The sequence below is a fragment of the Neolamprologus brichardi genome, chromosome 6, assembly GCF_056152115.1.
Source record: "Neolamprologus brichardi isolate AB-2024 chromosome 6, ASM5615211v1, whole genome shotgun sequence".
Classification (NCBI taxonomy): Eukaryota; Metazoa; Chordata; class Actinopteri; order Cichliformes; family Cichlidae; genus Neolamprologus; species Neolamprologus brichardi.
In genome coordinates this window covers 13,006,726-13,020,212 of record NC_142109.1, presented here as the reverse complement: position 1 = coordinate 13,020,212, position 13,487 = coordinate 13,006,726, and the positions used below count along the sequence as shown (strand labels likewise).

General features: G+C 40.3%; 1 protein-coding gene across 11 annotated transcripts in view; it reads left to right on the top strand.

Moving 5' to 3' along the window:
• Positions 1–13,160, top strand: part of hhip (hedgehog interacting protein) — a 37,780-nt gene extending 24,620 nt beyond the window's left edge. For all 11 annotated transcript variants that reach the window (XM_006796043.2, XM_006796044.3, XM_006796050.3 and 8 more), the window contains 5 exons: positions 376–499; positions 1,252–1,397; positions 2,607–2,688; positions 10,481–10,629; positions 10,808–13,160. In XM_006796043.2, the coding sequence (XP_006796106.1) occupies positions 376–499; positions 1,252–1,397; positions 2,607–2,688; positions 10,481–10,629; positions 10,808–11,004 (698 nt within the window). In that variant the 3' untranslated portion in view covers positions 11,005–13,160. The remainder of the gene's footprint in view (positions 1–375; positions 500–1,251; positions 1,398–2,606; positions 2,689–10,480; positions 10,630–10,807) is intronic.
• Positions 13,161–13,487: the final 327 nt, after the last annotated feature.

Sequence of the window (13,487 nt, the reverse complement as noted above, 5' to 3'; positions counted from 1 at the left end):
CCAAGAAACCGTAATCCAGTAAATGTGCCACATTGCCTCACCATCACGCTTTTGAATAAAAGATCAATACATTCAGTCCGATTTAAATCTAGAATTCCCTCTTTCCTCTTTTTTTGTGTCTCATATAAACAACACAGCAATTATGTCTGATGAACGTGGTCTATGTTTTTGATTCCAAAACAAACAAAACAACACCAGTGCATGAATCAAGAAAAGCAGTTAAGTAGATTACAATCCCTGCAACATCAGTGAGACAGAAGAGATTGTCTCTGGGATAAAACAGACAGTTTGTGATGGTGTTACAGATAAATGGCAGTAGGTCTATGAGTCTATTGGAAGTGCCTAAATAAGACCTACGTCTCCTTGTCCCAATAGAAAATGAGCCCTCTGCCTATGACCTGCATTCCAGTGGTGGAGCACCACCTGTGGGGGGTTTCATCTACAGGGGCTGTCAGTCCAGGAGACTTTATGGCAGTTATGTCTTTGGAGATAAAAATGGGTAAGTACAATAAAGAAATGACTGATTAATATATTTAAACAGACTATTTAAGTAGCTGTATGTTTTTAAGAATTAACTGTTTACATGATGACAAAAATCTATATTTCGAAGGCATTCTAACATCTTTATCCTCCCAGAGTTGATTTATGACTTAGTAAGATCAACATGACTTTTCTTCTAATATTAAAAACTATTTCCTTTGCATTAGCATGTGCCAGTGTAAACACCATGTTCATCCACATGGGAGGAAAACATAGACTCCCATGTCACCACGACAGCGCGGCCCATTGAGTGTCAGTGGAGATTACACATTGTTCTCTGTGCTGTTCACACTTTTCTCTGGTTTCTCTGGTTTTCTCTGTTTTGCTGATGTCAAACACTGACAGTTGAGTAAACAAAGGGGGTAAAGTGTGTCCCCTCCTCAATCCGTCCAATTATCGCAACTTGGCACCGTGTTTAAAACAATGTGTGGTCGGTTAATTCTGTGCCTTATTACAATTTGGGAGCATTTTGTTGTGGCAAACTGAAGGCTCTGGCATGATGTTTGTTTTGAAACTAAAGGCTGACTTCTTAAATAACACCATGTGGGACATGGTGTAGAAAAAGAAGATGGGTCATGAACCATGCTGTACCATGCTACTACAGTTTATTTCTTTTGCTTTCTCCCCTGTGCACAAATGTAGTACTAAACCTTTTACAGTATCATCCAGTCTGCAGTCACTTACCATGAGTATTTTTACTTTTCACTTCAGTAACCTTCGCATCCTTCAGAAGTCTACATCTTCCACATCAGCGAGTGGTGAAGAGTGGCAGGAAAAAGCTCTGTGCCTGGGCTCAGCTGACTCCTGTGGCACTATGCTTGTTGGACACATCTTGGGTTTTGGAGAGGATGAACTGGGTTAGTATTGCAATTAATAAAAAAGCTAAAAATGCAATTGCTTCTGAGATCTTTTATCTTTGTTTCTTTTCTCTCTTGCGCTGATCTTTCTTTAGATTTACACCTGACCTATGTTATGACATATTTTCTGAAGCAAGGGTTTTAATCCATGACTCCTTGAAGGCTTGTTGACTCTGTGTGTGTGTATGTCTGTGTGTACAGCACATACATACATAACACACATAACCACAGCATAAAACACCACTGACAATCTGAAAACAGGCAGCATGGTGGTGTGATGTTGCCTCACAACACCACTGTCTGGCCAAGGCCTTTCTGTGTGGAGTGTGCATGTGTTAGCCCTGCATCAGACTGGTGACCTGTCAAGGGTGTACCCTGCCTCTCGCCCTATGTTAGCTGAGATAGGCCCCCCACAACCCTGATAAAGATACGAATGGATGGATGGATGATAAAGCCAACACGCCTCTCATTAAGTAGTCCAAACATCTTAGTTAGTTGTCATTTTCGTAGGATAGTCATAATCTTCCAAAACCGCCTTAATTTACTGTGCCACCATGACATGTGTTAAGTGTTTCTCTGGACAAGTTAAAGATTAAGTTAATATATGCACAGTAACCTGAAATGAACTGACACAAGACAGTTTTATAAGTTGGATCCCCACCATACACTCGAAGAATTGTAAACCGTCAGCTCTGATGTTTCTGATTAAAATGAACACATGATGTAAATTGTTCGCCCGGCCATCAGAAATCTTTGATCACAGTTGTTGCCAGGTCTTGGAGTTATTGTTTGACGAAATATTTAAAGATTTCTGTATTCGATCAGGATTTGCAAGTGGTGCAAGAATTGCAGCGGGGGCCAGGCCTATGTCCCAAAAAAGAGGCCCCACAGACAGATGTTTACAATTTGTCCCCCTATGGAATTTTCTTGCAGGCTTGTTCTTCATTAAATCATCTGCCTGGTTCCCAGTCATGAGTATCCAATTGTCTCATTAAACTCTTTTTTAAAATCCACTGGCAAGTGCAGAAATGCAGAAGCCTGTGATACACTCATTTTCCTAACCCCCTTTCATTTTCTTGTGTTTCCTTGTCTTGTCTTGTCTCTTCTTTAGTTTGGCACTGGGATCTGCTGAATAGTTGTTCGGACATTGGAAGTATTTCATGCAGATGATGCTGATGGGATTCCCACTTAACTGTTCTTCTTTTGCAGGTGAAGTCTACATACTTGCAAGTAGTAAAAGCATGGTGCAGTCACACAGCGGGAAACTCTACAAGCTGGTGGACCCGAAAAGGTAAAAGCAGGAAGTCCCTTGGTAATTTGTGCTGGTATGTAGTTAGTTGTTCGGTGATTAAGTGATTCCTTCTTAGTGGGGAGGACATTCAGCTATTCATTAAAAAATCCTGCATTACGTCCACAAGAGGGCAAACCAAGACAATGAGAGACAAAACTGCTGGTAAATCGCTCTCTCTTGAGTTGAGTTTAGTTATAAACTCATTCCCCAAAGGTTGTAATTGAGTTATTTGCTCAAGTTAGTCTGAACAACATTTTCAGTAGCCTAAAGTGTTGATTGTGATTCCTGTCAACGACAACACAGAGTTTTTCCAGTATATTCAAGCAGGACAGCCGTTCCCAAGTATTGAAGAATTTGGTATTTCTTTAGACAGCAATTATAATTGTTACCTTAGCATGTTATTAGCCTATTAGCCAATTCTTACCGTTAACTGTTTTAGGCATATTAACGCAGATTTAAAAAGTTAAGGAGGTTAAAAAAATGTAAAAAATACAAGCAAATAATTCAACAGTGTGAAGTTGTTTAACCGATATCATGAATTCATAATCACAGCTAAAGTTTGGAAAAATAATTCAGGAGGATGATATCTGAAGGGTGAAGCAGCAAACGCTGTATGTACTAAGGTTGTCACGATACTTGATTTTCAAGCTTGACATTTATACCCAGGAAAATATTCTAAATACTAGATATAATTTTTGATATCACAGTGAAAAAATTACACTTCCTCTTAGAACAATAAAACTAATAACATCAATGATGACAGCATTTTTAGGCTGCCAGACATAAAGAAAATACAGTAAGGTAAACATGTAAGTTTGGCTGAGGTCGCACTGCACTTTTCATGACTTGGCACCATATTTTTCATTTTTGATCAGAAACACAATACTTTCTAGATACAAATATTTGTGATATCATGGTAAATGAACTCATTGTATTAGGATTAGGTTTTAGGTATTAGGAGGTTTGCTCAAGCATTAAGGTTATCATCTTTTTTTTATATTAGCCATAACTGCTAGCCTCTTTCTTAATGATAATAGACAGCTAGTGTGGCTATAAGGTAACTGTTAATAGTTACCGGTAGATGGATAATGCTTGTAGATAACAGCTAGGTTCTGTGCAGTTATCTATGATAACTGTGTGTGTGTGTGTGTGTGTGTGTGTGTGTGTGTGTGTGTGTGTGTGTGTCTGCCGATATCAATACTATTGCTAAATATGATCTAATCAGTATTAATTTTGTATTGTCAGTTAGTTTCTTAGTATTGAGATATATAGATATATATATAGATAGAGATAGATAGATAGATAGATAGATAGATAGATAGATAGATTTTTTTTAAAATTTATTTATTTTAATTTATTTTTTATTTTTACAATCCTCGTACCCACACACCTCTGCTGTTCTGACTTGCTGCACACCAAGTGTTAATGCAGGTTAATACTTCACTGTTAGCAAAGTCACTTTTTGGAAATCATCCTGTGCAGTGGGGACAGAGAAATTATCAGTAGTTCTTGCTTTTTCAACAATATAAAATCAGTTTCACAATCGCGTGGCAGGTGTTTATTTTTTGTTTTTCCTTTTGGATCATGTTATCAAATTTAGGATATCCGTTAACACCCCTAATCAGGACTGCCTATTACAGATGGAAGAACTACAGTAAACCACCAGCTTTATTTTCATGCTGTGATTGTTTTGTTGTGAAATTTAGATGAGCCTAACAGCATATTATGAGATCTTAGTTACTCACAGATCATCACATTGAAGAACAGTGTCATCCTCACTGCTTACACACATTCCTGCAAGTAGAATTGTTTATGCACATTACAGCTTCCCAGAATGGATGCTGAGTGGTTACTGAGTGGTTACTAGGGAAAAGACAAAGACACCTGTTGTCAAGTAGTGACATTTCAACATATTAACCACTAATAGGGTGATATGGACAAACTCTGTATAGCCAAAATATCCATGTAGATACACTATCCATTCATTTTCTTCCACTTATTGAATTCAGGGTCACAGAGGGATTAGAGTCTATCTTGGCTGTCATAGGGGAAGAGGTGGGGTACACTTTGGACAGGTCGCCAGTCTATTGTAGGACTAACACAGAGAGACAGACAGCCATTCACACCTACATCCAGTGTAGAATCACTAATTAACCTAACATGCGTATCTTTGGACCGTGGAAGGAAGCTCAAACACGCAGGAAGAGAAAAAACTCCACTCAGGAAGGCCACAGCTGGCTGGTGGATTCGAACCCTCCAGCACACACACGTCTACTTCCCTTTGGGAGGTGAAATTCATTTCTTTTCCAGTTTAATGCTTAATTAGCTGTAGAGGGAACATGTGCACAAGTGCAGCTTCATCATTTATATGTCAGTACATGTCACCATGTCATAATCCTTACCATATGCATCGCAGTATTAGAAATCATTCTGATAGTGATAGATCTATAAACTCTGCTTGGAGAGCCAAGTACATGTGAAAAACATTTGTCACTCAGGATGAGGAAATATGAAAACGGAATGAATTCGACCCACAAAAATACAAGAGGGATGTATAAAAAGTTCGATCTGAAATATTTGCAGTACAGAAATCTCTTCAAACGTAAGAAGACTTTGTAATTCAAACCAACTGCATATAAAGTCTCAAGCCAAACCCACTCAGTGATTGTGCTTTATCTTTTTAATCAGTGCTTTTGCAGGGAGATGAGAGCATAAGATTCTGTAGGCCTACCGGTTCAAGTCAATGAGTGGCTTGTGATTAAGAGAAGTAAATAAAGTAGCATAAGCATACTGAGGAGAAAGAACACAAGAGAAACATATTCACATCTTATTATTCCTGGGTGACGGCAGTGCCACCCAGGCATTAGTACAGTTAATTACAGCACAGATGTTTCAAAGGGGGCCCTGATGGCTTGCTTCGTATTTATGTTTTCTGGCATGGCTGCTGGACGCGTTTCTCCCAGAGAACAGTTCTTTCCACCATCAACTGGACTTGTTTAGTCTGTGTGGACCCTGTGGTGTTAGAGTCCTGACTCCTAATACACTCTGGCTTCGTTATTAGGATTTTGTTACAGGGAGGATGGAGAGAGGGGGCAAAGGGGGGGAAATGAATAGGGTAGCTAACGTGTCTGACCCCAGCACGTTATCAAGTCTGGTGGTCCTCCCTTCTTTTCTCTTCCCTACTGCAGGGACATCTGGACTCTGAAGCCCATTCAGACAGAGGTTTGTTTTAGAGTGTGGTGGTTTTTGTGGCCCGGTATAGCATCTCATGCTGTGTTTTAATCAACTTTGTGTTTGGGAACATAGAGTGGGAAAAAGAGGAACCGTTAGGGGGAGCGGTAAAGGCTTACAAGGAAACATCAACCATAAAATCCCTCAGCAGTGTTTGTGTAAACACGTCCTGGCCAAATGACTTCATTTTTAGGTATTTGTTTGTCAGTTGGAGTACCCCTCCAATAATAAATAGGCCACCATGCATTTTGAAACATGCCGAATGGGTGTGGTGTGACTGAGGTTGTACGCGAGAGAAAGCAAGAATGTAGAAAGGCGCGGCTTGTTTTTGGTGTTGCAGTGGGATAGAAATATGCATTAATATTTATCATTAATATCTTTACTGACAGTATCTCAGTGTAGTGACTGTAAGATGTGGTTGTGGTTTAACAATCAATGAGAGGACCTTAGAGTTTGGAGGGTAAGAATAGGTATCTGTGTAAGCATGTTTAATGATACACCTTTCCACAGCAAAGTGATTAAATGTAATTTCCACCCTTTGTTGCTTGTCTTTAACATACATCAGTAACCCTGGTTCTGCACTCCTGAGTGTGGCTCGAACTGGTCATACTGCAGGTATTCAGGGCCTGGGTTTTGCTTCTTTTCTGTCCCACTGAGTCTGCATTTAATAACAATTATTTGTACAGTGAAAGCATTATATTTGTGCCAGGAACAAACCTGTTTTATGTCCTTTTACTTGTTCTGAGGGTCATACAGTAAAGTTACGTGTTTATCACATCATAATTCAGAATCCCCAGGTTGCACCCCCACCTTGCTCCTACGGTCAGTCCTTGGCAGGAGCTTAATTAACATATAGAGCCAGATCTCCTGCTGCTTTCTGGTACAAAATGCAATTTGCCATTCTTCATGTTGCAGCTCGTCACAGGGAAAGCAGTATTGAGAAGGACTTTTCACACGTTCGGGTTTTGTCAGCTGCAAGCTAGACTGATTGAATTACAGTGAGCAGAGCCCTTAAAAAGACACAGTGAACTTCAAATAGGGCCCTGGGACCTCCTTTATGAACTGCATTAGACATGGAAGTCACAAATCACTAGATGTGCTGAGGAAGGAGACCACGGGTGCTCCTTCGTGGATATATTTATCTGTATGTGTGCTTTTCTGTGTGTTGTGCGCATAGATGTAAACCATGTGGGTGGTGGGTACACACGCACATGCGAACTTGTATGCGTGTGTGGTACGCCAGCTCCCAGCACGCTACAGGAAAAAAAAGTCTTTTCTTTATTTTCCTATCCCTCCTAAATCTTCCTACATCTTCGCTGTGGTCCTCCCCTTGACAAAGCTGCTTGCTAGTCCCACTGAATAGCCCTGGCTCCTACAATACACAGTAAATTTCTTACACAATTAAAACAAGGAAAGAAGCTACAAAAGGAGCCCCCAAACAATGGAGTTGGATGACAAAACAGCAAAAGAGACCACACTGGGCCGTTTGATTAGGCCATTGTTAGAGTGCACAGTATACACCACTCCATAGCCCTTTTCTCACATACACCTCGTGTCAATCAAACAGACCCTGTGAGCTAACAAGCTAAACACAGATACACACTGACAACAAGTTTGAGGCAGAGCATTAGCACTCCTTCGACATGGAAGACTTGAAGGATGGTCACTGTTAATGTTTAGCTGACGTAAGGGAAGAAGAGAGGGCACAAAGAACCTGATCCTGCATGCATCTGCCCTGTTCTGTATGTTATCTTTGCAGCTGTGCTTGCGTGCTTTGTCACTTTTTGCTCTGTTTTATGTTCAGTTATGGCATGATCAGTGTCTCATGCCACTCTCTGACTTTAGTTGTTCTCTTTCTGTCTCTCCACTTGTAACTCTTGTGGAAGCACTATCGCCTTCTCCCACTCCCTCACTCTCACACATACGCCACCCCTCCCAAAGTTGATAAATTCCCACAGTGGCTGTTGACCCAGCTGCCTTTGTCAAGTGGTGCTACCAGCAGGTGCTGTTTTCACAGCCACCCTGGCAGTCGTACAGGCTGTTTAGTAGCGCTGCTGACCCCTGCCTGCTATTAACAGTGTTAGCTACAGACCAGCCCCCCCAGTTCTCTAGGGACTCTTACTCTTTCTCCCTCTCCTTCTCTTTCTGTTTTCTCCCCTCTTTTGCTCTTTTTTTTTTAACTACATGCAGCCTGCAGCAACAAAAGCCAGCAGAGATGGAGTATGGAGTTGGGTGCTGATGGGAGCATGGGAATCAACCCCCACCGACACTCCATCCTCAAAATTTAAAGCAACTTTAACACATACACACAGGCGGTGTGTCTGTCAGAACACCTGCAGCACACTTTTCAAATCAGGAAATCAGCATTTAAGATTTTCTTTATTTAACATATATTTGTGAAATTCTTCAAATATATAATTAGTATGCACAAAATCAAGTGTATTTATTCCCCAGTTGTTAGTATTTTTTGTAATAAAACTGCATCTTTCATTTAAATCTGTACAGCAAGTAAAATGAAAATAATTTATACTGAAGTACCGACTGCTGGAACAGGTGATCAGCACCTCACCAAAGCAGAATAGAATGAGTATCTAGTGGTGCTTCCAGAACAAACACAAAGTAAACACAGCTTCATTACTCACAGAACCTGCTCACTGGGGCTAGTACATGCAAATCCAGGTTAGCATTTACACCGCATTACCAAAACCTGTCAGAGCGACTCTTATGACACCTCTGACACTCAGAAATGGAGGAAAAGCTTATTGATGCCATTTGCAGGCAGCCTTCGCTCTTAGAGACAGGTAAAACAGGAAAGAGCACAATCGTAAGACTCTGATGATAAGTTCTGAGATGTTATTGTAACGTAAAATGTGACTACCATAGGAACAGCTACCCAGATGGAAGTAATATGTATTCTAAAAATAGCTGATTTGAGCTTTAATATACAAATTGCTGGTTGTATGTCTTCAATCTAGTTTTGGCTTCTCCTGCTGATTGACTATTTGCTCCCCTGCCATGATTGATGAGGCCCGTCCTCTCGTGGAGTGAGAATTACACACATACACATTCAGTGACCTCACTGCTCACGCCTCTCATACCAGCACCGGTCCACAAGAGTCCAGTTACCCTGCCTGTGTGTCAGATGTATGCGCACACGCCTTAATGTCCAACAATGTTTTGTAGTATAGTACAGCAGAAATGTTTACACAACTATTTTTCTTCCTCTCTCTCCTTTTCACAAATGTACACATTACCAAGTGTGTGTGTGTGTGTGGGCCGGTGGGTAATAGGCACCAACAGACGCTTCACATTCGAACTTGATTACGCACTCACTGTATTATTTCCAGATTTGTGGAGCGTGATATGAAATAATTCTGTTTCAGCCCATTTGCTGATGTGCGTGTCTGGATGTTTGTCTTAATATGGAATAATATGCTTCTCTGGTGTTCAAACTTGACACATATGGTGTGGAGATGTTTCTGTTTGTGTCTGTGTGCATTTTCCAAACCATGTTCATATCTGTGGGAGCCATGCTTTAACCCCGTATGTTGTTTCGTTCTTCGAATAAGAAGTCAAAACAAAAACAACCACACATGAAGCGGCTCATGTCCCAACTACACGCTTCAATATTAACTTGCTATTAATTGGTAATACGTAGAAAAACAGTCCCCGTCACTTTAACAGCATGTCACTGGAAAAAGAATAAAAACACACGCCTCCTTCAGGAGCAAATACATAAATTTTTAACTTGGCAGGTTAAAAGTTTACATCTTAAAGTCCCTCACTTCAAAAGTGCTTTCCCACTTAAGTTACATATCAACAAAACCTGATAGGCTCGAAAATCTGGGATCACAGACGCGATGGCAGATTTGTCTTGTTGTACCATTCAAAAATAGCTTTGTGGTAAATAAATAGCTACCACAATACATCACAGTCAAGTGTTAGATGCTTAAATAGAACACATTTCCTACAGTCCCATCCTAAATCATGGTATAGTGTTACTGTGTAGCTCAGCCAGTGTGAGTTGGATGAGTGTTTTGTTTTTGTTTAGTCTAAGCTTTTTGTTTAACAGGACATTTTTTAAAAGGTTGCGTGAAACTGTTGTGATCTGGCAACTAAATGTGTTTGTGGGCGAGGCTCAAACCTCTAAACAGACTTGTGTAAGCCCAATTAAACGACCTGTGGACGCTGAACGACTGATTTCTGTTTTGGACACAACAGCAGTTCATTCATTTGAGGCAGATGCTGATTAATAGGTAGAATTTAAACAACATATTGCACATCTCTTGACATGCAGTCATCCAAACAGTGAATTATACCAAAGCTACATGCCTTTAAACCACATTTTCCCTTCATAAATCAACACAATTCTGATTACGTGTTATTATTATTATTAAGAGTTGAAATATGTTCTCCGGTTATTAACTTGAAATGTCTTGTATTATTTATTTGGTTATAATAAATTGTCGCTGTGTCGCTGTGGCTTAATCACCATATTGAGAGGCTTCTGTCTGCTGAATACTTACTTTGTCTTCTTACGTTTTTTTAACAATTGCTGCAGGCCTTACACCCCTAAGGAGTGCCAGCATCAGGTGGAGCCACCGGAGCTGCTGATGACAGCTTGTTCCAGACACTGTAAGAACGGCCGCTGTACTCCCACCGGCAAATGCTGCTGCAACCCCAGCTGGGAAGGACAATTCTGCCGAGTCGGTAAGAGTGCATCTGTCACCCTCAGTGTATAACATGGACCGACATCGTGTTCTTTCACTCTAGATGTGGAAAAGATGTTCAGTAATATCTGCCATAATTTTCCTAATCAGAAATCAGAGTACGTCTGAATAAAACAAAGTTTAAAGTGTTTTCACTCTCTCATACCCTGTGACTGTAGCCAAATGTGAACCAGCCTGCCGCAATGGAGGAGTCTGCGTGGAGCCCAACAAGTGCCTGTGTAAGAGTGGCTACTCCGGCAACCAGTGTGAGAAGAGCGAGCGGGGTATGCCCAACGACCAGGAGAACGGCGGGATAGTGGACCACATCATCGACATGACCTCGTACCTCTTAGACCTGACCAAGTACGTCGTATAGTGGTGCGCGGAGGGGGCCGCTCCCCATCATCCATCCTCAAGTCTACACACATCTACCTTTCGCCCTCAAAAGACTCTTAAAGAGGTTTGCTAAATGTGGCCCCTTAATTTCCCCTCACATTCACACGGCCAAGTACACACACACACACACACATGCAGGACCCCATCAGACTGCTTTTAAACCACATCACCATACCAAGCTTTTCCTCTCCTTACCTATAAGCTACTTGTTCCTGAACACCAGGCCTGGCATCCAAGCCGTGTTCACATTTCAGAGAGCCCTGCAGACAGCTGATTGATGAGTTCCACTAAGACATTTCCTCTGCTGCTCTAAAAACGCCTTCACTGGCTCCACAGGAACAGGAACTCTGCCGGAGCGGACTGTTAAAACCCCGAGACTTTTATGCTGCCTTACGAAAAATGGAGTTTGAGGCATTTCAGTGGAGACAGTTGGTTATTCAGGAGTTCATTAAGGATTCAGAATTGGGTGGCTCAAGATGCAGTTTGTGTTCACGGTCCGTTGAAAACCTAGCAAAGAAATAAATGTCTACGCACTAAGACTGTGAGCACGAGGCATGCGTCTCATAGAGCCTGCAGTGCTTTTTGCTTTACTATTCCAAAAGCACTAACAAGAGGAAGGTTGTGTTGACTCATTTATGTTGTGTTCAGTTTGTGGGTACATTGTCATAAACAGCAATTTACAGTATAAAGAACGTATCACTCATTTGCTATCAGTGTACAGAGAGGATTTACACACAGACGTAGGAATGAGCGAGTTGTACTTTGTACTTTGTCAGCGCCAGTTTCATGCAATTTGAACGGAGTGTTCGATTCCCATGCACTGTATCGTTTTCCTTTCATTCACTTTTTTATTCAAAATTAATTTCAACATTTATTAAAAGCGCAATGAGAATAGTTTCAGCTCCACACGTTCACACAGCACACTGTCACAGGTATGGTTTAACAAACTCCTTTCATTGCGTCACACACTGAAGCAGAAAGCTGAAGTCAAAACTACAAAGGGAAGGGATGAAACGCGCTGATGTATATTTCCAATAGAACTTACCTACTTAGTAATACAAGAAAAAATCTACAAAAAAATCTATAGCATTACTATTGTTATCATAGAGGAGGGTTTATTTTTTTAAGCGTAATAATATATGGGAGAATATGGTGTTTATAGAAAGCAATTTTACACTAAGCTCGTCAGTTCATGTCATTTCATGTTGTACTTATACATATGCAGCTTTTATAAAAGACACGCGAGGATGTTTTCTTTTTTCGCCCAGAGTACAAGTAACGCATGTCTGTGCCTGCAAATAGTCATTCGGAGCAGTTGGTGAAGCTCATCTAAAACCCACCCACCCCCACCCCCACAGCAAGACCGTCAGAATTGTGCTTCTGTAGTAAGATGATCAAAGATCCCGACAGGCCACCAAGTCAGTGTGGAAGGAGCTCAGAGGTAGGGCTGGCATTAACCTGAGGAAGAAAGCGCAAATTCTCTTGTGAGCATTTCCAGAGTAAGGCAAGAAATTTTAAGAATGTGTTTGTTATTATAGATGCATATAGATGCATTCTTTTAAACCGGAGACTCATCCTAATAAGAACATTTGATTTTTTTACTTTTCTTCTTCACTACCCGTAAAGCCAGTCTTCCCAGAACTGACAGCTGTTGTTTTAACCGTTTTTAAGGAAAATATTTATCCTTGTACTTTATCCACAGCTTTTATTTTGAAAATCTAGTTTCAATAACTTGATTTTCAATTGAAGTTTAGTCAATTGAAGTTTAGTGGCCATAAATGATGTGCTTGTTGTTCATCTCCTGCTTTCCTTGTGTTTGCTGAAATAAAACAACTGTACCTGGTCTTAAAACATCAAAAAGGAATTCATGCTGTAAAATGGAAAATTATAATTTTTTAGCACTTAATGTGAAAGTTGCATTGTAGCTGCTGAGACGGCGTGGTGTGAATAGAATAACCATTTTCATTATTTAAGTAGTTACACAAATAAAATAATTATTTAAATTCTCTATGTTGTTTTTACCATTGTACTGTATGTGACAATTTTGTATTCCTGTATTGTAAATAAAAGTAGGGATAACTTGGTTTCTCTTCAGAAATATCAATATGTCTATTAAAATGTATAGCATGTCTGAAATATTTGTCTCTCTTGTTTAAGATGTTTAAAAAAGTATCTATTTTTAAAATTATTTTCTCATAAATTTTCTAATCAGTTCATAGTGTGTACTATTCCATAAAAAAATTTTAACAGTTAAAATTGACCAACTTGGAGCAACATAACTATAAATGTAACTATTAGGAGTGAAAACATTTCATGAATGACTTATGAAGGAGTGGTACATCCATTAAAGGGTTCCCTATTCAATCAGAGCTTGGTGAAAAAGGAGCAACCTTCACAGATGACTAGGGATGGGTACCGGTATCGGTTCTGACATAAACGGTAGTAACCAGACCGAAAATCAGC